This window comes from Rhopalosiphum maidis, chromosome 2 (genome assembly GCF_003676215.2).
Source record: "Rhopalosiphum maidis isolate BTI-1 chromosome 2, ASM367621v3, whole genome shotgun sequence".
Lineage (NCBI taxonomy): Eukaryota > Metazoa > Arthropoda > Insecta > Hemiptera > Aphididae > Rhopalosiphum > Rhopalosiphum maidis.
In genome coordinates, this window is record NC_040878.1 from 3,764,307 (window position 1) to 3,790,255 (window position 25,949).

At 25.6% G+C, this 25,949-nt stretch overlaps 2 protein-coding genes across 2 annotated transcripts in view; one reads left to right on the plus strand and one right to left on the minus strand.

Moving 5' to 3' along the window:
- The window catches only part of LOC113551719, a 38,683-nt gene extending 18,153 nt beyond the window's left edge, over positions 1-20,530 (minus strand). The window contains 7 exon segments of the mRNA XM_026954135.1: positions 15,294-15,458; positions 17,260-17,356; positions 18,499-18,648; positions 18,709-18,897; positions 19,119-19,318; positions 19,903-20,012; positions 20,206-20,530. Coding sequence (XP_026809936.1) covers positions 15,294-15,458; positions 17,260-17,356; positions 18,499-18,648; positions 18,709-18,897; positions 19,119-19,318; positions 19,903-20,012; positions 20,206-20,354 — 1,060 coding nt within the window. The 5' untranslated portion in view covers positions 20,355-20,530.
- A 375-nt stretch (positions 20,531-20,905) lies between these two features.
- LOC113552975 (protein pelota) lies at positions 20,906-24,219 on the plus strand. Its single transcript, XM_026956052.1, has 9 exons — positions 20,906-21,302; positions 21,391-21,483; positions 22,013-22,163; positions 22,638-22,751; positions 22,830-22,970; positions 23,033-23,255; positions 23,598-23,790; positions 23,849-23,955; positions 24,012-24,219. The coding sequence occupies exons 1-9, from the start codon at positions 21,262-21,264 to the stop codon at positions 24,131-24,133; spliced, it is 1,185 nt and encodes a 394-aa protein (XP_026811853.1). The 5' UTR covers positions 20,906-21,261; the 3' UTR covers positions 24,134-24,219.
- The last annotated feature ends 1,730 nt before the right edge of the window (positions 24,220-25,949 follow it).

The window sequence follows — 25,949 nt, forward strand, 5'->3', positions numbered from 1 at the left end:
TTATTGTGGTATCCGAATATCATGAATTATGATTATAAATAACCGTATAAATAATCGAATGGGCAAAATAACAGCATGCTATTGAATTACTAATTAGTGATTACGTACATAATTTCTTATTATTATTAAAGTCAATACATAAGCGCACGGAAGTCAAAAACCCATAAAATTAAGATGCATTGTAAGACGAACTAGATAGTATTCGACTACTTTTATATAATATTATGTACACGGATGGTGGATATTAAGACTTCGTAATCCTTTCACCATTATTAGAAGTCGTTACACACCGGGAACGAACCATTGTTCTGCAGATGGAGAAAAAAAAACGCTACTGACACATTAGGTTTATTCCGAGTTGTGTCATTGGTTGTTCTTTCATACTGTATATAAATATATTGTATACATACCTATTTATGTGCTTCTTTTTTTGTTAATAAAAATTAGATTATTCTAATATATAGCACCTGTTAACGTTAACGTTCAGAGATCTCGTAATGATGTAGTCCGAATACAAATATAACGCATTTCCGTGAAAATATTAAAAAGTACGCAAAATACTTGACTACATGTCACCGAATAACATTATAGATTTCGTTAAGAAAACCAAAACAGAGCATAACAAATACGTATTCTACTTGAATGCATATGATTAATTAATTAATATTATGTATAATTTATTTTTAGAATTTGGGTATTTTGACGATTATACACTATCGTGGATTCATGAATATTAAATGGGATTAATGTAATTATGACATAAGTGATAATACTATAATAATAATAAATAATTATAACATTACGTTATTATATGGAAAACTTATAAGATGCCACCTTGATGCCAATCTATGATTGAAGTACGAATAACGCGAATTAACACTATTCTAACGTAAGACCAAATAACACACTCCCGGACTTAAACACGCACTAAAAAATCCAAACACCGATCGCAATCTATGTACGAAGGATTTTTACTGTACGCCGAGTGTGTAAAAACGAAAAAAAATTACAAAAAAACAATTAAAATAAATGCACGCTTTTTGCCGACAAGCGCGAATAGCGTTTGGTGACCAACTGCAGTATGCAGCTGCGGAGAGCGGCCGACGTCGCGATCGTGACGGCCAGACCGTTGCCGGCACTTCGCCGCGCCGCCGCCGGGCCAGTGCTGCCCACGGCACGGTAATACCACCATCGTCGTCACCCTATCACCCGCCCGCTCATAAACGGCCAACGAGGAGCATTTGCGAGGGTCGAGGGGTTAACAGCTGACGCCTGACTGCCGAGTGCTCAGAGTGCTGGCTGTCTGGTTGCGGCAAATGCAGAGAACATTGAGGATACGAATTACGGTGAATTGAGAATTTACGTCAACCACCGCCGCCGCAGACAGCAATAATTACGATTTAAAACGTTGTTTCTAAAATTGTCTAAAATATACACCGTGATTTTATTACAATAATATTTATCATTCGACAATCATCATCATCGTGTCATCGCGGTGCCGGCAACGGTAACCCCGAGCAAGACACGTCTGTTTCGCGGCACTGTGACTTATTGTTTCGCTTTTCGATTTGCTTCCATCTGTATAATAAAAGTTTTTTTTTTATTTATTTTTTTGTGTAGTCATTATATCACGCACTCCGCGGCAACCTTGAACGCCGCTGTCGATAGTCGATGGTATTTTGTGGCGAAAAAAAACCGTCTCCGTTCGACTTGTATACGAGACCCGCCCGTGAGTCATCCTATATTACCAGACGGCGCTGTCTTTCTTGGACGATGACTAAAATAATAATAATTATTGTAAACAATTTTTATCGGTTCGCTTCGTCAATCCGCTACCCCACTACAGATATCTGATCACCAGGCGACGTATTGCGTCTGTCGAGTGTCGAACGAAGCGGCGCCCCCGCTCGGACGTGCTGTTTACATACATGATACATCAATATATCCGAGTATCCGACCATAAATGATAATAATAATATATCATATAACATTGTTTATAATGACGCGTGTGACGATCGTGACACTGTGGACTCGAAGGCGAGTAGAGGTGTGGTTCGGATTCGTGGCATTCGTCGTGTTTTCGTGTCGATCGTTATTTTTTAAACGGCGGATGGTTTGGTTGCGAGAAGCGTCCCCCGCGTATTTCTCCAGATACATAATACACGCAGCATAATATTACGAAAATCAATACGCCAACCGGCCAACTGCCAGGCGATAAGGCATTGGTTGGTCAGTTGTTAGATTTTTTTTAAACCGGAAACGCCGCGCGTGTTCACCACGAATAACGTGCCCTCCCCAGACGAATGCCCGTAGTTATAATAGTTACACCTAGGAAAACATATAACTTTTTACAGTAGGTATCAGGTAGCGATCAATAACCAATAAATACGTAAATTGATTGAAAAATGAAAACTGTAAAAAAGTTTCACGTTTTTAAATATTCAAACTACTTTATACGGATACACCTTTTATCAGCCATTCTCGTACAGTTGGAGACAACCTCATCTAACTCAATATTCGAAAATGCAAATTCGCGATCGCTAATGAAAGTGTAATTAACTATATTACATAAATTTACAAAATAAAATTTAATTTAGAAAACGTCAAGTTATTTTTAAGTAGGAACCGAGTATAAAAAAAATGTGAATGGGTGGTGTTGAGATTGTCTCCGAATATCTGGTGATTATTTGGTAAATAGTAAACACACAAAAAATATATTATTTTTAAATTATTGAATTTCCATAATCATTGAAATCACTGTTATATGAACTATAGACAAAACTCAATAGGCAACTCTATACAATTATTTTTAAATTTTTTTTGTCTGAGGGGAGGCAGAGGGGGGATTGTATTTAAAGGTTACGGTTTTTCAGCGTGTTAGTTAAATAATTTAACGATTTTTTTTTTCAGAAGGTTGTACCAAATGAGTCTACGAGTATATCACTCTTATTATTTTCAATTTTATTATATTTGTCATTGCAGTTATAAATATCATAAATTAAGTTAAATTATAATAAAAAATACCAATTTATTTACGAATTGAATATTTAACACACCAGAGCGAAGCCGGGTTATTCAGCTAGTGTTATTATTTTTTGTAATATATAAAGCTATCTATTAAAATACCAACAATCTTTAAAAACATATTTCTATACGAATGCAAATATAACTAAACTATTTGCATTCTACTGTCAGTTCTTAATTTAATTGCAAATTCAAAAATGAAAATACAGATATATGTTACAGAATTGTTACTGCTTCGTCATACGCTCTAAATTTAATACTCTTTCGAAATTTATAATTATGCAGTATACTATTGTCTGAAGAATATTGTTATTTATGTATTAAAATTTATTTTTTACAAATTATTAATTAAATTTTGTTCTTAACTTATATAATGTTGTCGTTGATTTTAAACATTCAAGTGATGAACTGTGTTGACAATGACAACATTTATTTTCAACCAGTAGAGAAGTGATATTGATTTAAAAATTGATAACAGTACTAGGTACTTTTTAGTTTTATTATTATGAATGTTGAATACTAAGGTTAGATGATAAACTTATCGAAAGTTGACGGTCTAAACTCTAAACTCTAAAGACTATTATGGGAAATTTGTAGAATAGAAGAAATTTAATTCTCTACTTCTAATATTTCCAAATATATTTATTTATTATAAAATGGCACATGCCCATGAAATGTACAATATAAATATTACCCTAAAAATAAAATAAAATATAACGTCATCGAATCAACAGTGGGATTAATAAGATACACATAACACATATATTAATATCCAATATAGCATATACGTTAATTACAATTTAACTACTAAATACGACTATATTAAGTCACGGAAACCCTACCATGGACAAACTATTTAGATTTTAATTAGATATTTTAATAATTATAGTTTATAATTAATAAGTTTAATTTTTGTCTTGTAGACAAACTATTTAACACGCAAATTGAAAAATAAACATGCCAAAAATGCATAAAAATGTCAACATTGACACGGTTTTTCATAATTTATAAGAACTTTTTACTTATTACAATTCTACATTATATAAATTACGTTATTTGGAAACTCCACCCTTTAAACAAGAATTTAAGATGTTAAGAAATAGGTTTAACTTTTATTTTAATCGAATTAATAGTAATATAATATAAAACATAAAAGTATATTACAAAAATGTTGTAGACCGAAGGGAATATACAAAAGACACGTGTCCGTAGCCCTTTATACGCAGAGAATAGGGATCAATACATTTATAAAATGGTTCATAAATAATGGATATGGATAGTTTTTCAGGGGGATATAACTATTATTGGACAAGTGTAAATTTAAAATAAATAAAATATTCTTTAACAACTCTGCTAACCTTTTGTTCAAACCATGTATAAAAATGAAATAGTAACAGTGTTATGTCATATGACTAAAATAGATTTTTACTAAAACAAATTTGTGCCATATAATCAAAACAATATTGATTAGGTACTACATACATATATTTTTATTGTATTAATTTACTTAGCTAAAGTAATTTTTTTTAAAAACTTATTTATCATATATCCTTTTATGTTTATAATCAAATTAAACATAAAGCTTTTTTAAACTAAATTTAAACATTGCAATGACTAATAATCTCTGATATTAATAATTATCTCTTTAAAATTATAATCAAAATCGTTATAACACAGAAAATAAAATAAAAGAGTTATTATTCAGAACATCATACCAATATTCAATTTCATTCTTCAAATTTTCAACAATACAACTCAATACTAAAAAGATAATGATAACAATTTGAAGGCAAATTTTTTAGAAACTTAAATAATGAATTCCTACAATTAATATTTAACCTATTTAAATTATTAAGCTACTACAAAGTGCATTTAGAAAATATTTTTGCTGTAGACTGAAGATACTGCCATTAAGCAGTTTGCCCAATAACACTTTTAAGAATATTTTATGGTACTTTTTTATGTGTTTATGAACTATATAATTATATATTATATAACTAAATTAATACATACAATATACAGTTATGTTAGGAAAATTAATTATTATGTGAAGTATGTATAAAAATTGTTTTATTTTTTTTTTAAGTATGAGCATTATTATATAGTTAATGTCAATTTATATTGAAATAGAAATCCGTAATTTTATTAACTTAAATATAGTAAGTAATATGCTATAACTTTATTGATCACAAAATATGGTGAACCAGTAATATGATTATAATTGTCATTTTGACATACAACCCACAAATGCTACTTATAGAGATAATTTAAAAAATACTTTTATTCATTTCTAATTAGCACTTATGAGATTTAAAATAAATTTGATTTATGGAACTTAACAAAAAGAAAAAAAACCACAAAATTCATAATTAATCGTATTACCGTAATATTACTTATATAAAATATATTCAAAAGGATATTTATATATTTATCTTTATAATATATCTTCCCTTGATTAAGAAATAATATTGTTTCTCTATAAGATATTCTAATTGATAAATAAAGACACAACAATCATGAAAATAAGAAAAGGAGGCGAAAAACAACGAAAAATATATATTTTTTTTTTAAAACAAAAGTGTTGTACTACACAGTTTTATAAAGATAAGAATTAAACTAACAATTTAAAGTAAAGAAAAGACGTTGAATACAATATTTTAGTACGACAAACAATTATACTTACTTTCTTTATGATTTATTTTATAATATTTATACTTGAATCATGATTTTAACATTTTTTTTTAGATAATTCGTAAGTTATATAAAATATCACAATTCGTAAGTCATACCATCATACCAATAAGTTATATAGTTATTTTTATAACTTATAAAATAAATAAAAAAAAGAAATTATAAAAAAAATTATCCAATTTACTGAAAAATAAGATAAGTAAAATAAAGAATTTCAATTAACATGCCTATATAGATCGTCGTTTGAATAATATTATACATTTTTTTTAAAACAGAAAATTATTATTAATAAGAAAACATAGATGGTTTATGTAAGTATGTATTAATTTTTAAGTATAGCTACGCTATTATACCCAACTTTTGTTTGTAAAACCCCATACTTTGATACAAGTTATTAATTGTTTGATGTTATAGGGGGTGATCTGATAATTTAACAATGCAGTTCTTTTCCTGACTTAAACCAAATTTTAACCACAGATACCTTCCGTAAAATTACATGTATAAGGTTTCTCTATCGTGTTCAGGTCGGTGTAAGATTTCGTGGCACTACAGGCAACAATATCCACTGCATCCACAATACAGGCTAATGGCGACATATGGCAACTAGTGTTCAACGCGTGGAAATGAGTGGATCAGTTGACATGATCTCGTTAGTATATCACATCAGTTGTTATTATGATAAATAATTATTGTTACGACTGTTAAATAGAATTAAATAGCAAACTTTTACGTAATTCAAATACCTACACGTAAAAAAACCGCGATAGAATCCGTTACGTCAACTACAGAGTATTGGCCGCAATAATAACGGTATACATAAGAGTATAACAATGTATAAATAATCCAATCTTATTTAAGTGACTAACATAGTAAAATAATATCTAGACGACTTAAGTACCTTGTACCTAAGTTAAACCAACTGGCTTACCTAATTTTTTAACTAAAAATTATTTTTTTTGTAGTCTACAAAATTGTAGAGCATTACTTCCCATAACTCATAAGTCATAAGTTAAAGTCAGCTAAAAAGTAAAAGCATATTAAAATTAATCATGTATCTATTTATTAATACTCGTATTACCGAGGTTAGGTTACCATATGCTGACACGAAAAGAAGGAGAAGACTCGTATTGTTGTAATTTGAATATAAAATATATATTATAATATAAAATCGTTATTATACGTTTGCATCTATATGTTGTCAAAATTTGAACTTCAATTACTCATAAACAACTTATATAGCTTTACAGTAATATTTTACTATTAACTTTTTTAATTCAAATATTTTTTTTTTATGAGGGATTTAAATTTATTATAAAAAAAAACAAAAAAATAATAATAAAAAACATTAACACTTTTGAAAATAAATAAATAGCAAAAACGAGCCAAACTAATATATTATGTCGAGTATATGCTAAAATAATAATTAAATGAAAATTTAAATTCTTTCGGTTATTCATTTTTAAATGAAAACAAAATAACAAAACCTTTTATATATATATAAAAAAAAAACTGCGTAAATATTCCGGTTTAACCATATCTAACTTTATTTTCTCGATTATCTTTAAAAATATTGAGTATATTTAAAATATTATTGACCCCTTTAAGTACCAACTAGATCCAATTTTCTACCAAAAGAAACTATTCTCAACGTTGAAGATTGAAAATATTTTACTGTTTTAAAAGATGATCATCAAAAAAACATATTATAATAAAACCAACTGTATCGCTTCGCTCAGAATTTAAAATGCTTTTTTTTATTTATTATTTTAAATCACGAATATAATTTAAAAATAAGTTGTTTCCTATAGGCAATTATTTTAATATATATATATAAGTACACTATAATAAATACATATATATATATATATATATATATTATACGTGCGTATACCTATATACAAAAGAAACTTCGAGAAAATAGTTTGAAATATTAAAATTTTAAAATTGATGTTTATATTATAATACAATGTAATCTAAATAATATGTAAATGTAAAATAAACATTTAAAACAAGAAATTTTAATAAAATAATTAAAAATATGTTAATATATTATCGTACAACAGAACTATATTTATAAATAAACCACTTTCACTAATTATAAAATTTAATTATTGCATTCAATTACTTTTTAATTTAAAAACATAAAAAAATAAACAATTATACAGTTAGGTAATTAAAGAAGGATTATATTGATATTTAGAAGTAAAACAGATACTATTATATAAATGTAATAGCTAATATATTATATATATTGTTATTAATAATATAAGATGTATAATTATTGCAAATATTTAAATATTTCGTTTGTTATGGATTCTGAGCGAACAAGGAATATATTTATTGCTTTGATTATTTGAAAATGATGACTAGTAGCCAAAGTGATAAAACCAGATAATTCACTCTCTGCATTTTTAAAGTAAGTTTCGGGTATATCTCGTAATCGAGTAGATTACAGTAAAGTATATGTTTTAAATTTGAATTTAATAATAAACCATTGTGTACAAAAAGCGATTCTTACCGGAACATATTATCAGCAACTATCTTTAAGGATATTTTATAATTTATAATATTACTACAATAATTTATTTTTTTATCATTTAGTAGTACAGTAGGTTGAATATTTTGATCGAAACTATGGCATATTATATAATTACTATATACTACTTCAATGGCAACGATTAACAATGTACAGAAAGTAGAATGGTGTAAAAAGTTTCTTACACATACATAGCTTAAAATTATATTACATATTTTGAAAGATTTTATTGTACATACAGAAATTAATAATTTCCGTAATGTTGCAAAATGTCAAGTCTTTATAAAATTAATATTTTTTGAAAAATAACCTTATGATGAATGTTGTATTCAATTATTAAGATTTTTGGTACAAACAAAAAATATCACAAATAATTCGAAAAATTTCGTATACCCGCAATGTACATTGTACTATCTCCGTCTTATCCATATTTATATAACGTACTAAATTGTACGTAAGAATAATCCATTTTATTCTATTATTTTTAATATTAGAGTGAATCAACTTATTGGCTATATTATCAAATTTAAAGGCAATAATGTTATATTGAGCCCCACTAAAGCTATTTTCAATTATAAATTAGTAATATACTGTAACAAGCGTCGACTATCAAAATATTTCACACGTTTACTAGCATGTATACATTTTATGTATATATTTAATTTTCATTTTATATTAGAATTTATAATCATTTTTAACTAATTAAGTCGTTATATGTATTAACAAAATAAACTTAATTGATTACATATAAATCATATTAAATCTCTACAAAAACTAGAAAGTAATAATATTAAATTAATTGAATCCCTTGGAGAAAATAAAACATTTAAAATGTCACTGGGTAGACGTAGACAGGACTAAAATAGAACAATCGAGCTGGAGTCTTTTGACTCTTCTACTGTTTCATTTTTACTTTAAAATATGTACGCATGCACGTTAGAACTTAACATGTTGTATAACTGTATAACTACCGACCACATTACAACATATGGTATAATAGTGACGAGGTAAATATAGACTTGGTCGATTGAGGGAGAAATTCCATTCTACTATAGTTTTCGAGGAGAAAAAAACGACCATAAAGATAGCATCATTGCATAAACCAAGATGAGATATTTGATAAAGTGCCATAAACACATAACATAAATACAAAATAATATGTAAAATAAGTCATGAAGAGAGTAAATATTTACTTGGATTAAAAAAAAATTAAATACCTGCATAAGAGTATAATTAATAAGTTATCATAATTATCAATGTATCTTATATTTTAAAAACTCACACTTTATAATTGATGAAATACTTTCTCATTTAGCTGTAACGATACAAGGATAATTTATTTTGATGATGATCTCACTATACGACTAGGGACTTATAATAATTACTTATTTGATACTTATTTGCATTCTAAATTCAATTCGTTTCATTTTATGATACAGAACAAACAAAATTGCAAACTATGATATTCTAATTAGTTTAGTTTTAACTCTCTCTCTTTTTTCTTTGTAAGTATACAGTATACAGAATGAATAAATGTTGACCAATTCTAGGTGGCATTACTTTAAAATTAAAAATTTAACATCCACATACTAGATACAACATATATCCCTCATATACGATACGTCTTACGTGTGACATTATAATAATGTCGGGATTAAAATATTCAAGCAAAATAACCCTAGATTCAATAGTTTTATTTCAACGTATTTTCATTGATCAAACGATCTATTTATTCAGTGGGGACACTCGGTAACAACAAATTACCCAGGGGCCATATGAACGGAAAAGTGACGTCATTGTTAAAGAGAAAGAGGGTGTTCATACTTTGAATGCATGAGTCACGAATTGTGGATACTATTAACATGGATCATGAAGGTGTTTGTTTATATTGCGTGCGAACAGAGCATGATTTTTATGTAGATATAGATCCTATCGTTTTTTTGCAATGACACATTAAACAACCAGAGAATAATCCTAAAAATAAAAATGTATAACCACATGGTGCGAATTGTACTAAGTCAATGCCTTAAATTATTGCTGTTGTGGAGGTGTTGGTGAAACTGTAAAAACATTGTAAACGTTATTAAAAATCTTGTAACGTCAAGTATGCGAAAATGTAAGTGTCATAACAATGCGCAACAGCATTAACAATAAATAATAATCGTTTATTGCACAATAGAAAAAGTTTAAACAAAAGAGAAAGATAATAGAAATAAACATGATAGAAAAACAATGAACCAAAAAGAGACTATGCAATTCTGTTTATATATTTAAATATTTTTATTGATGAAAACCACAAGAACCAACACGCAATATAGACTATACACCACTAACTACAAATATCATAAAATATTTATATAAGAAAAAAATTATACTTCAGTAGCGGTGAGGTTGGTTATTGGATATTGAAAAAAAAAATACATTACGTAATTAAATTTGTAAAAATAGAGTTTTCGTCTAATTAATAACTTTTGCCATCATTTAAGACTCATAAATACGAAAATATATAGAATATATGTTATTATGTACTTTTAACAAATGAAACAAAAATATTGATTAATTTATTTTAATACTAATAAAATAATAATATTGAAAATTATTCGTTTAATATAGTTTAAATGTAAATGAAAAACCCTTCAAATAATAATAATAAAAATAATTAGACTATTATAATTTATTAACTAAATATAAATTTTTAAAATAGAAATTTATCTCTTTGTAATCTTTGTTGAAATTGTGTTGTGTTAGGTATTATAGTTTATAGAAGTAAACTCTCGTAATACTATTATAGTAACAACTAATAAACGTACTATATATTTAGATATCGCGAAAAAATATCCACGTGACTAAAAAAATCTACTGTTTTTAAATTATAAACATAGGCTGACATTGAAATTTCGTCAATATGTGTTAGGTAGGTATTAATAAAATTTTCAATTGTATTATGGTTTTCTTTTAAAACATATAGGTACTTCAATTTAAGAAAACGATTATAAAATATTAGTATTGTATATAATTTTGTTTTAGGTATATTATATTGACATTGTAATACATATTTATTATGACTAAAAAAACTGACTGTTTTTAAATCAAACATAGATTGTATTGAACTCTCGTGAATATTTGTGTTAGGTTGGTAAACATAACTTTTATTATAGGGTTATTTTTTGGAGAGTAAATCTCCGAGATGATTTATTAGGAGAATCATATTTGTGTAAGAGAAGTAATAGCAACTAGTTCCCACAGCGCTGTCGACGTAAACAAAAAAGATATAGGTATAACTTATATACATGTTCATTAATTTATAAAACATTATAGTTACACAATTTTAAATTTCACTTTCAATTTTATTACTATTTTATTAAAGTATGAATCTTAAATAAAGATGCTATAGTCTGCCAAAAAAAAATACAAAAAGATCATTTTTATTTAGAGCTTAAGATCTATATCCCTATATATTGTAAGCAGATAATACTGTTGTTCTAATCACACATGACTGTTACTTAAATAATAAAGTGATAGAATAGGGATGTGATAAAAAAAATTGCATCCAACAAAACGTGCTTAGGCGTTTTGATGAGGTCATTTACCGAAATAAACAATATATACAGTTTTAAGTACGTGATATCCGGGTTAATCAAGGGAATGTGGCGTCTAGTAAAAATTTTCGTCGCTAAACGAAATAAAAAAAAATATATACATACAGGATAATTCTTTTAATAATAAACTAAATAAACATTCATCATTTCGAAAAGTACTAACATTTAAAAAAATATATAATAATTTCTACTTTTTATATTTCATCATATTATTCTGAAGCAGAATATTTTTTTAATTATGTCTATGCATAAAAATTAAATTTCAATCTATTAGTTAATTAGATATATATTTTCAATTATCTATGTAAAATGTCATGAGCTAAACGAAAAAATGATCACTATAAGAATATTATTATGAAACTAAAAATGTATGCTGTATTATTAAAAAAAGTTAAAAGTTAAAATTAAAAATTATAACGATTAAAAATACTAATATTAATTATTTTTTTATTTTTTAAAACTATATACATATATACTTAAAAAAAGGTTTGAAATGTTAACATTTTTCGATTATTAAAGTGTTAACTGCTAAAAGAATCATCCTGTATACTAAGTAACCACAAACGACATACTTATATTTATACTATACTATACAACACTCAACACCTACACACGTTCATTGCTCTACTATTGTTTAAAATTGGCGGTCGAATAGTAGGTATTAACTATTTTCTGTTCACTGAGATAATATGGTTGCGCCGCAACTACCCGAATGATCATCGATATGCGAGAAATACGTACATTTTCTTGGTGAACGGAGTAAACTTGTAAATTGGTACACGGAAGAAATATAATATTAAGTTACCTAGCTACTATCTATTTACTTAGAGAAGAGGTATATCAGTTAGATTACTTATAAATATATAATTATTTTAAATTTCACTATAATACATTTAGAATTGTAGACCATAAATAACAAAATAATACACAATAAGAGTAATCATGTAATACTACTGTACTTTTTGTACTAGTTTAAATTTAATCAACAATGTTTTATGTTTATGAAGTAATGTCTTATGGTTTTTACTTTAAACTACATAAAGTTATAACGTTGTAACGCGTTTCAATATATATATATATATATGTGTGTCACTGTGTTTCCGTTCAATAAATATTTTAGAACTTGGATATAACAGCGAACATTTCTGATGAATGTCAAATTATAATAAAAATAAAAAAATATTTGAATACGTAATATTTTAGAACGCCAACATACTGATACAATGGTACTTATTGTTTTACTTTTCATCCTAATAAACCCCAATAAAATAATATTACAACTAGCTGCCAGGTACCTAGCCAGTCACACTATTATAACGTAGGTATAGCTGATTATATTATTTTTATTAATTATAAAATAGTTTTTTAAACAAAAATCTGAAAAAAAACTTGAACTTGTGAAAATAACATAAAAAAAAATATTTTTTTAAAAAACCAATAACCACTAGCCACTATAGTCTATAGCCCATCTGCCTGTAATATGATTGTATAGTGTAAATTGTACACATGTAGTCACAGTGCGCACTTCCTGTGGTAAAAACACAGATAGTATCAATCGCATTTGGAGGACATCCTGTCAATTAGGTCCTTATTACTATACCTCTTAAACTCGTAAAAACAGTGATTATTGATCATTTGGTGGTAATAATAATAATTAAATTTTAATAAACAATTTAAACACGTATATGGTACACCTATGTGTTATATTTGATTCCATGCGTTATTTCGTAAATCATAAACAAAATCGGTGACGCACATACACGGAGGGGGTATTTTAACTACGTAAGAATCATTTCATACTTAGATATTAAATTGTATAAAATATTATATGGACACTGAAATATGCTTCATGATAAATACAATTTTTTTTTCTAATAAGTACAGATTAAATTATTTTAACCTGTTTTTTTAGTTAATTTACCTATTAAAATTATTATTTATAATTATTACCTTAATAATAATGGATGCATGATTTAAATAACAAACCAATGATTTTTACGTGCTTATACTACTACTGAGGTATAAATATAAATGTTGATAAAAAAAAATCAGGAAGATTATTTTCTTACTTTACATCTTTAGAATATAGTAGCAACCGAAGATGAAGAATTAAATCTAAGTGTGTTTTGAAGGTGTATATTAAAATTTATATAACAAGAAGGTTGTTCAAAAAATATAATAGAAAAACTACATCACAAATGATGCGTGACCAATTATAATAGAGATCTGATGAATAGACCTTGAACATACATAGTTTTCTCATGATGCCTTAAAAATCATTTAAGAGTGGACGACTTGATGGATCGATAAAAATATGTTATAAGTATGTTTTTCTTTAGAAATTTGTTCGAATTACAGAAAGTTGTAGACACTTCTAAATTCTATTAAAACCTAAAAACTAATATAACGGTTAGTATTTAAAAACAATTATTAAGAGCTTTAACATGAAGTCCATATGTCTAAATGATAATGATAAATAGGCGGGAAAAAATTATTCAATTCGTACATTAGCCAAATAGAAACAATTTTATTATATAAGTTTAATATAATTAATTTAAATATGTATACCTGAGTCCTCAAGAGTTAAAACACCGGAATGTTTAAACTACCGTTGAATTTTTAAGATTAAATCGAAATTCTTGTTAAAAATAAAAATGTAAATGTCACCTAAACGTTTAAAAAAAATTACTAATCCAATTATATATCAAATCCAATGAATAAACGAAGAATCGCTAATATAACACAGACTAATTATAACGAAAACAAATATAAAAACTAAAACACTATTTGACAGCATTTGATCAATGTCATTTTGACGATTGACAAAGATTTCTGTGAAAAATCAGTGGTAAATTATTTGCGCTTAGGTAGGGGACAACAATAAAAATCTTATATACTTTCTGTATATCTATGTGGAAGGAAAACGATCAACATGACTGGTGTACAAAACTATATAGGTACTTATTGTATACTCTGAATGCTCCCGTCCTCCGCGGTCCGATATAATCAAGCAAGGACATAACATTATAACAAGGTTATCTAGTGAAAATTCTGTGTAAGAGCCTTTTTAAAATAAATCACAATATTTTATCTTGTGATTTGGTTAAAAATCGAACTAATGAAAAAATAAATACAACAAAAGTCAATATTTGAGAATGTTAAATAAATTCACTATAATATGTATATATGTTTATGGATTGACTTTAACAGTATACAAGTGATGAACCCTTTTTTCCCAATAATTGATACTGGCTTTTATTACCAATATGCAATTTTGTATGGAGTGCAAGTTATTTATTGTTAGCTATTTATCTTTAATATAAAAGCACTGACATTTTACTGGGGTATTTTTATGTACTGGCATAATAATGAAGTTTAAGAATGGTAAACCAAACAAACTCACCTCTATAATATATGTTATATAATATACTTATTTTACTTACCGTCAGTTTCAAGCAATTCGTTGTAAATAGTTTCTGCTACATCTTCAGATGTAACATACTCCCAAAAACCGTCACTACTCAGTACTAGAAATTCTTCATTTCCATCTAAAACTAATGATCTCATCTCTGGTTGACATGTAATATGTGGTTTGTATTTAACATCACCTAAAACATTAAGCAATACATATAAATATTATATTATTATTATTATTATTATTTAGATGTTATTTTAAGTATTTTGTAACTTTTGAATTATTTAATGTATAATAGGTATGTATAGAAGTGTAAAATGGAATAATTTAAATAATTTAAATGTTAACAAAATTGATAACAAATATAATTTTTATATTATATTATATGAAAAAATATATTCGTAACCTACTATACACAAGAAAAAGTTTCCAGATTTTTCTTTTTAATGTAATGGAGATTTTGTTGTAATAATTATTTTGAGTGTATACCAAATGGGTAATATTTGTTTAAATAGGTAATATTGTAATAAGACAATTATTTCTAATTATATTATATTTATAAATGTATAGTAGTATTATTAGTTACTGTGTAGTGTTTATCACTTTATCAATATTATTATGAGTAGTTAATAATATAAAAAGAAAACTTGTAAATTCTTAACACTGAAATGCATTTATACACATCACAAACATCAACATTATTACTTGGCTTTGAAAAACTTAACAATTAATAGAGATCCAATTGATGTGATAATTGTTACAAGTTTATGATTATTAACAAAGTAATTCTTGAACTACAACTATCAATGTTGATAAATCAATTATTAATGTTTGTTATGTTTAATCACTTACTCATGTAAATTATCCATATCAGAATGACTGAATATATATATATATATATACATTTATTTTTCATAATTTCACTGAAATATTTCTTGAAAAGTGAAATATTCAATTTTGAAATATTAAAATTCAACATCCCAAGGAAAATTTCCATAGTAGAACTATTTAAATTAAAACGATTTAGAACTCAAAAAATATATCAATGTATTGGAATTTAAAGAAAATAATTGACTACCTCAATAATTCATCAAATTGTACATACTTTTATATATATATTGTATATTTGTTAAACTAATCAACACTAATACACTGTAGACTTTTATTAAAATAATTAACCATATTGAATTAAGGATAGGTACAATAAAAACAATACCAAAATAATATTCCATATGAAAAAATTTGAAGTTATTTTAAATTTGTTAATAATGTATATATCTTTTATAAGTTATAAAAGAATGATAGTAATGTAACTTTTAGTTGTATATTCTATATAACAATAATTAATGTCTGCACCTATTGTAAGAGTATATATTATATAATTTTTTTAAATTGGCAAAGACATTAATTATTGTTATAGTTTGACTAAAGAAAACAATACAAAAAAAATCGCTCATCAGTGTCACTTTTTAAAACTATATATAATTACTCAAAATAATTAATAATTGTTTTGTTACTGAGATTACAAGGTAATTGCACCACTATTACTTAACCTGACATATTTTTTGTGTTAAAGGGGGCTTGAATGATTAATTAAGCAATATCAATAACATTTGTAGAGGATTGATGCTATTTTAAAGATAGTGATTGGAAGAATTTCCTATCATACACCTGTTATGAAGTTAAATGTTACTGATTGAAAAAATTGGACTTGGTGGATACACTAAAAATGGTGTTGTAGGACAAAATAGTCATTGTTAATGTTAGTAATAATAAAATATAATTTACAGAATATACAGTATAAGATTTAGTATGACAATACTATAGTTAAAAAATTCTTTTTTGTAATAATTTAATTTAGAATGTCAGTTTTTCAATAGCCTTGAATTTAGTATTAACAGATTTTTACTGTATTTTATTGTACCTACTTATATAATACAGTAACATCGTTATATATATATTATATTAAATTGATTTACAAATATGTAATTTACCTATAGCTCTAGATACTGCCAACTGACCATCTACACGCCAAATACCTTGACATTTTGATATGATTCCACCTTCATTCTCTATTCTTTGAGCTTCATCCTAAAATAAACGATAACACAAGAAATAAAAAATTGTTTTTTTTATATATTAATATGACTATGATAGTAATATACAATTATTAGTTTTATAATAAAGTACACACCAAACATATGTATGTTTACCAAATTAATGTTGTAGTTTAAATAAGAATATAGCATATTCAAACATTTTTATAAACAATGTACCTAGTGACATTATTTTTTTTTTGTTATTGATTTCATATTTTTTTACTTCGTTGTAATGAAATGTTTTGATAAATATTTATTTTTGATTTAAAGTGTAAATAGAACTGAATGGAATCAATCATCAAAATATAATTTTTATTATTATTATTATTTAATAAATGGTTATAAATTAAGCTATTAAATATACACTAGCAGCTTTTGTAGTTTAATGATAAAATGAAACATTAAAAATTATAAAATATACCTACATACTACATTATTACAAAGTTTGATAATGTCAAAAATATATTACGATAGCATTTAATCCACGTCATACACTTGGTGTGCACTAAAATAATTTATTTGTTGGAATTATACATTCAAAATTAGGAATGATTTCAAAGGATACATGGAGACTGAGTAGAAAAGGATAATTAATAACAAAGTACATAAATGATTTCAGTAAGCTTTTGGATTAACGATACATCAAAATTAAAGCATTAAGATAGCAAAACACATTAAGAAATTCTTTCTATAGAATAATTTTTTTTATTATGTATACAAATACTATAATGAACTATTTTTATTTGTAGTACAATCACTGTTCCTGGTGGTTGTTTCAATCACTTATATTATCAATACTATATATTTTGTTTTGACTAGTTAACACTAAAACCAATCTATTAAATAAGCAATAAATTCTTGAGAACATGGTAGAATAGTTTAATTTTATTATTTTTTCACAGAAAATATTTTTTACTTTAGCACAACACTATCATCAGTTAATAAATAAATATTTATGTTGACATTTTGAAATTAAAAGAATAAATAATTTAAAAAAAAATTAAGTTTCAAAATTTCATACATTTTTTGATATATCGAATGGCATTGTTATACTACCCAAAATTTCAGAAATGGTATTAGGAAATACAAAAAAAAAAAAAATATGATTATAATTTTTAAGAAATAATAACATACACATCTTTCTGGAACATGTTTGTTTACCAAACTTAAAGGAATTCCATTTTTCCACAATGTAGCAATTGAATCACCAACCCATGCTACATAAAGTTTTTTCTCTTGATGTCTATGTAATGCACAAACAGCAGTTGTGCCACTTACTAAATTCTGAAAGAAAATGCATAGCAATTTTAAATGTGTTCTAAAACTAAATAAAATTAAACTTACATATTTTTCTGTTTTTTGTGTAAAGCCTTTATCTGTAGCAAAAAATGCTTCATATAGTGCGCGTTCTGGATTAGTTGGATAGTGCACTGATTGTACTAAAAATTGATGTAAATACATTGAACTATAAACAGCAACATCTAAACCATTATGTCCATCATATACCGCATAAAAAGAAGCTTCACCATAATCCTGACACACAATTTTAACATTATTAACTTAGTCTTGAATAATTTTTTGAACATATGAATAATAGAAATATAACTTAAGACATTTTGTTGATATAAACCCCTTTATAATATTAATTATTTGAAAACACGTATTTTTTTTATGATACTTAAGCACTAATTTATGTTATAACTTATTAACTATTATAATGTTTATAATTTAGTATTTTGAACCATGACGCATACCTTAACATCAAACAATGTATGCAAATAAGGAACAACTGATATATAATCTTCCATTTGTCTTCTGGTATTTTTTAACACAAATGATGACCACCAAACTGGAGTTGATATAGGTTGGTGATATGGAATAATAGTAGCATGGTTTAAACAAACTTCATTCAATTCTCCAATAACTCGCTGCATTAACCATAATGCTTGATAATCTAATGCAATTGTAAATATAAAAAAATATGTATAATGGGTGGATAGGGTACCGTGCAATGGATTTTGTATGATAAAAAGTTTTTAATAATAATATTTATAATATTTATATTATTAGAAAAAAAAAATATAGATTATAAATTGTAAAGATTATTATCATTAAAAACTGAAAGTATTTTTATTTTTTTATTGCTAACTTTCAGTACTTATTCAGAAATTATAATTACATAAAATAAAATAAAAACTAAATTATCGAAAACCAGTACAAAATCTGAACAAAATCAGTCAGCAATATAAGTGAGATTACAATTTTTATTACTGGTTTGAAATTAGTATTAAGGATAGATGGGAAATAACAAAAAATATTAAGAGATTTTAAGGAATTGAAGCAAATTAAATTTTTGGCTGACTATATTGGAAAAAATGTGAGAGAATACATTTTGATTCTCAATTAAATGTAATTTACAATGTGAAGAATCATTAAGATCAAATTTGTTAGCATTCAAATTTAATAATTACCCATAAGTAGTAGATTAAATAAAAAGAAAATTGTTATGATTTATTTTATTCAGAAAAAAATACAAACCCTCCTTTTCAGGTCGGTATCCAAATAACTTCGGTTCGGCTGCCCACTGGACTCTGAGATTGTTTATAATTTTTTGAGTTAAAAATACAATGAGATCACTAGGACATTTTCTGTAAAAATAAATTAATAGTTATAAAGTTGACATATCAAGGATATAAGAAACACAAGTGTCCAACATAAAGCATAATCTGTTAATAAAAAATAAAGACAAACTAGAAACTGTCTATTAAGTATTAAGTATTTCCATATCTACATATTATTTATTCACTAAATCAGTTTTTTTCTACGTATAAGACATCTTACCTGTCCTTCAAATACTGATGACACCAGTCGGCTGCTGCTCCAGCTAATTCACATAAATCCAAGTCAAATCTAGGTAATTTAACAGGTAACTGTTCACTAGTTACTGTCTCTGGAAATTTGTCAAAAAATATTTGCCAGCGCACATCCATAGTGAAATTTATTGGGATCAAACAGTAGAAATTAACATTGCTAGGATAAAAAATAGGTATCAATTAATAAAAATATATGGAAACTAAGTTACGTTAGATTTTATTTAAGTGACTGTAATAGTGTATTGCGATTTGATGAAAAATAAAAATGAGAGTTAAAACAAATTAACAAGTAACAACAGTAATTTTCTTTTGCAAATTTGCGGTAAAAATAAAAGACTGAAAAACAAGCGCCCAGTAAAAAAACAAACAGTGCGTCCAAAACAATTGTTGATTCTAAGTCAATATTTTTAAATTTTAAAGAGTAAATAGAATACAAACAATACCGTAAAAATCGTATTTAAATGATTAAATGATCGAAAATTATATGATGTTATGATATTATATTCTTAGCGATGTTTAAATTTTAAATAATTTTTTTTCTAACAACATTTTCAAAATAAATATTATTATATTTATATATATGTTCACTTGTTTCTTAATTCTTATTTCTTATCTGTTATCAAGTTCCGCGCGTCATAAAACATTCTCTACATAAATCACTTACTCAAAACATTTCGTTTTTGTGCTATATAATATGCAAAATACCAAATAGTGCTATATTGATATTTGATAACTTGATATCATTGAACATAGTCCACGTTCACTGTGCAATATCTATCTAAGTATCAAATATCAATATTATTAAATTTAGTTTAAAATTTTTTATATTGATGTATTTACATTAATGCATAACTACTAATTGTTATCTAAGTTTCATTGAAACATCTTCAAAGTCAATGATGAAACCAATCGTGTTTCTACCAACAATTTATATGAATCTTTTTAAAATTTAAACGTAAACAGACACTGAAATTATAGTGTATTGATCATCTTGGAATGTCTGACGACTTTTAGCAATAACAAAATGAAGCTCGTTCATAAAGACATCGAAAAAGATGGCAAAGGGTTTGTATTAATTGCATTTATACATTTACGATATATATATAATATATCATAAAATCAATGGCTTAAATATCTCTATAAAATATTTTAGAGTCATTGTACTTATACCTGAAGAAGCTGAAGACATGTGGCAGGCATACAATATTATAAGACAAGGTGATCAAATTCGTGCATCAACTATAAGGTATAGATAGAAAACTATAAGTTATTAAAAATATTTTACTAATTTGTTTTTGGAATTGTTCTAAAATAAGTTTTTTTTTATATCAATCTGAAACTTTAGCAACAATAAATGCTTATTTAATTTTGCTTATTAGCTTAACATTGTTATACAATTTTTAAATTATATTGAATTACATTATTGTTTTAAACCTATTGTTAAAATAAGTTGTGTATTTGATAGTTTAATAATTAAATCTATAGAAATTACATTTTTATATGCTTAATAAAGTTTAAATTTAAGTATATAATTAGAAATAATATATATAAAATCATTTTTGCTGATGATTCAAATTTATTCTAGGCAAAGTTAAAATCCCAGAAAAAATGATTTTTTGATCTTTACATTAGGATTAGATGTATAAAATATATTTTAATTTTTAAATGGTAATCTATCTTAATTAACTACTGTAAATTGTATATATATACTTCACTTTTTAAGTTAATTACAAATGTAAAGTATATGCTTATGTTTTTTTTTTATAATTTTACAGAAAAGTACAAAATGAATCAGCTACTGGATCGTCCACTAGTCATCGTGTACGAACAACATTAACTATTAGTGTTGAGACTGTAGATTTTGACACTCAAGCTTGCCTATTACGATTAAAAGGAAGAAATATTGAAGAAAATGAGTATGTCAAAGTAAGTGATTATTTTAGGTCTGTGAATAACAATTTATGTATTGGTTGTATAGTGTGTTGTTTTTTCTTTTGTGTCGTCTCTTTTAAAAGCAGTAAATATGCTTTAATTTTTAAGGAAGGTTTCTGATAAATAATTGGATCTAGTTGGTACTTTAGAGAATCAAAATTGTTTAGTACTTTTCAGAACCTTCAGTTTTGACTATAAATATAAAAATAGTAATACTGTAATATATATGTTTTATTTTTGAAAACATTTTTATCAACATAACGTTTTACTATAAAAATAATAAGTTAGGAATATAGATTGGCAGATCCCGTTAGTTTTTTTTAAGAATAATTTATCATTGAATTCAAATTTTACATACCCACCATACCAACTTAGTCAATGATTAAGTACACTCGACACTTACTACACAGCAATGCAACTTCCTTAGTGTGTTCTTACAAACATAAATAGTATAATTGTATTTTTTAGATGGGTGCCTATCATACCATTGATTTAGAATTAAACAGAAAATTTACTTTAATGAAAGAAGAATGGGATTCAATTGATTTAGGAAGAATTGAAATGGCTACTGATCCAGCACAGGTTTTATTAATTAGTATATAATAATATTATTCCTATATAGTATATTTAAATAATTGTAAATTTTTAACATTATTTTAGACAGCAGATGTAGCGGCAGTCATAATGCAAGAAGGTTTAGCACATGTATGTTTAATTTCTGGTAGTCGAACAATAGTACGTGCCAAAATTGATCAAAATATACCACGAAAACGAAAAGGAGATGTAAAGCAACACGAAAAAGTATTTAAATAATGATATCTTCTAGAACACTTGATTAATTATCAAAAAAAAAAAAAATGTAGGGAATTTTAAGATTTTTCGACTTAGTGATGCAGGCAATATTGCGTCATATCAGATTTGATATTGTTAAGTGTACAATAATTGCAAGTCCTGGTTTTGTAAGAGATCAATTTTTTGAATATGTGATGCAAGAAGCTGTAAAAACAGATAACAAAACAATTTTGGAAAATAAATCTAAATTTATAACTGCCCATGCATCAAGTGGGTTCAAACATTCTTTAAAAGGTAAAATATTTATATTATTTTATTAATAATTTGTTTTTTCATTATTATTTCTATATTAAATAATATATAGAATGTAATATATAGGTGATACGTTATATAACCTTTATTAAATTATAATAAATTAAGTTATGCTTATAAAAAATTGGCAATTGGTATTGAATATGTGTATACTTATAAGTATTTATTAAAATCATCAAATAGATAATATTTAATTTATTGTATTTTATATTCATACATATTTAAATTATTTAACATTTATCTGTTAATTTTTTTTAAAAATTGAAAATAAATTTGTTTATTTGTAAATTGCTTAATGACAACTGATATTATACATTTTTTCAGAAGTTCTATCAAATCCATCAATAGCTGCCAAACTCGAAGATACAAAAGCATTAGGTGAATTGAAAGTGTTGGAGAACTTTTATAAAACATTACAATCCGAATCAACCAGAGCTTTTTATGGTATTAATCATGTGGAAAAAGCTAATGAAGTATTAGGAATTGAAACTTTACTTATCACCGATAGTTTATTTAGGTCAGTGCACTATATTTTATCCAACTATTATTAATAATAGAAATATGTCATTATTTAGAAGTCAAAATATTGCTGAGCGTAAGCGTTATGTTAAACTAGTAGATAGTGTCAAAGAATCTGGGGGTGATGTCAAAATTTTTTCAAGTATGCATGTTACTGGAGAACGTAAGTTGATATTATATTTAATCATTTTCACATTAAAAATATTTTTATTTCTCTAGAATTATCTCAAATTACTGGTGTTGCGGCTATACTTAGATTTCCCATGCCTGAGTTAGAAGATGATGAAGAAGAAGAAGATGATGATTATTCTGATGAAAATACACCACTACCACCAAGTTGATAAAACGTTTATTTCCATTACCATATAAATACTAGTTATTATAATTTTTTTGAATTATTATTTATTAAAGTTATTGCTAGTTTTTATTTATTATTGATTAATTTTGAAACGGTTATTTCAATTTCTTAATAATTGTTTGTTTATATGTGAATGAAATATAAATATAATATATCATATATTTTTGAAAATTATTATCTTGTGCTAACATTTAAAAACTACTGGTAAAATTTTAAATAATTTTATTTAATGTTTTTCAAATTTATTCGGCATACAATTCTTATACTTTTTCGTAAGTAACAGTAAAGTACAACTTTAAATATGTACATTTTAAAGTTGAAGAAAATAATTGTAATATTAATTATAATTAAAACTAGATTTAAAAATTTCATGACTTAATTTTTTAATAAATTCTAGGTAATTATAGTCTCAAATATCAAAAATAAACTTCTTAAATTCTATCATAAATGATATTTTTTTTATAAATAATTAATAAAATATAGATTTGTATACACCAGAAAAATAATAATAATATATACTTAGGCTTCAAAAGACCATGAAGTATGTATCTTATAATATAATCTTAAAAGTTAATATTACAAAATAATATGCTCTTATGCAAAATATCTTGAAATATGCACCTATACAATTTTAATTTATATAATAAAAAAAAAAATTGTGGAATTTGCACTGTTGTATAGTAGTTATTGTTTATCACTAGGTAGATAACAGCAAATATGTGATTATTTGATGTCAATAATTAGTTATATTTTTGCTTACAATTTAAAATGATACTTTATGGAGTTAGCAGTGGCATGCTAAAGAAGGCTTTTTTGAGGCAATTGATTCAATAATTAAATAAATGGGTAGATATACCAGGCAATGAATTTAATATGATTAAGTTTTTAATAGTAATTATACTATTAAGTAGTAGCGCCAAAGTGTTTAAAAAATACTATGACATCAAACATCCAGGGGCCCTACTGGAGCTTGGGCCCCCATTTTTTTTTCAATCTAACAATTAAATGCGAAACAAACTACTCATATATTTAGTGTCAAACCATTTTTTAGCCAAACAAATATTCAAATGTATTTTTAGTAACGCTTGGTGGGCCCTCCCAGCTATAAAATCTACTATGACATATGTCTTAGATAAATTAGGTGATCGGTGCCACTACTATTAAGTGAAAAAAAAATGTAAATTAAAAGATATATGTATTGGTTGTTTAATAGCAGTTTGCCTTAGATCTGACAATTGTCCAGCATACTACAGAAAAACAGGGGCGTATCAAGGAATTTTTCAGAGTGGGTCAAAATTTTAAAAAGTATTATACAATCAGTGGTTTGTACCTTAAACATCTCTGTAAATCAAAGGAAGGGTTTCAGACCCGAAAACCCACTTTCCTTGGGTATGCCTCTGCTGGGAGTCTTATTTCTGATATTTTATGTGTTAGTATTAGCTGTTTATTTTTCTATGTATTTATAATCAATGGTAATAATACTAATTTTTATTAACTTATATGCAAGCAATACAGACTAACTTACTGTAGTAGAATGGTGTGAAAAAATGTTAGTTTAGTTGACCTTAAAAAAACCAATTAGATACAATTTGCTATTAGAAACTACCCTTAAAATTGAAGATCAATGCATTTTTTATTTTATTTTTACTTTAAAATGAGCAAATGCACAAAAAAATAACACATTTTAAAAGTAATAAATTCATTGTGAGGCTCAGAATCTAAAAAATAACTAATGGAAGTCATTATTACTTTAAATTGAAAGTTTCATAGTTATGCATACATAATTTTATAGTTATAAT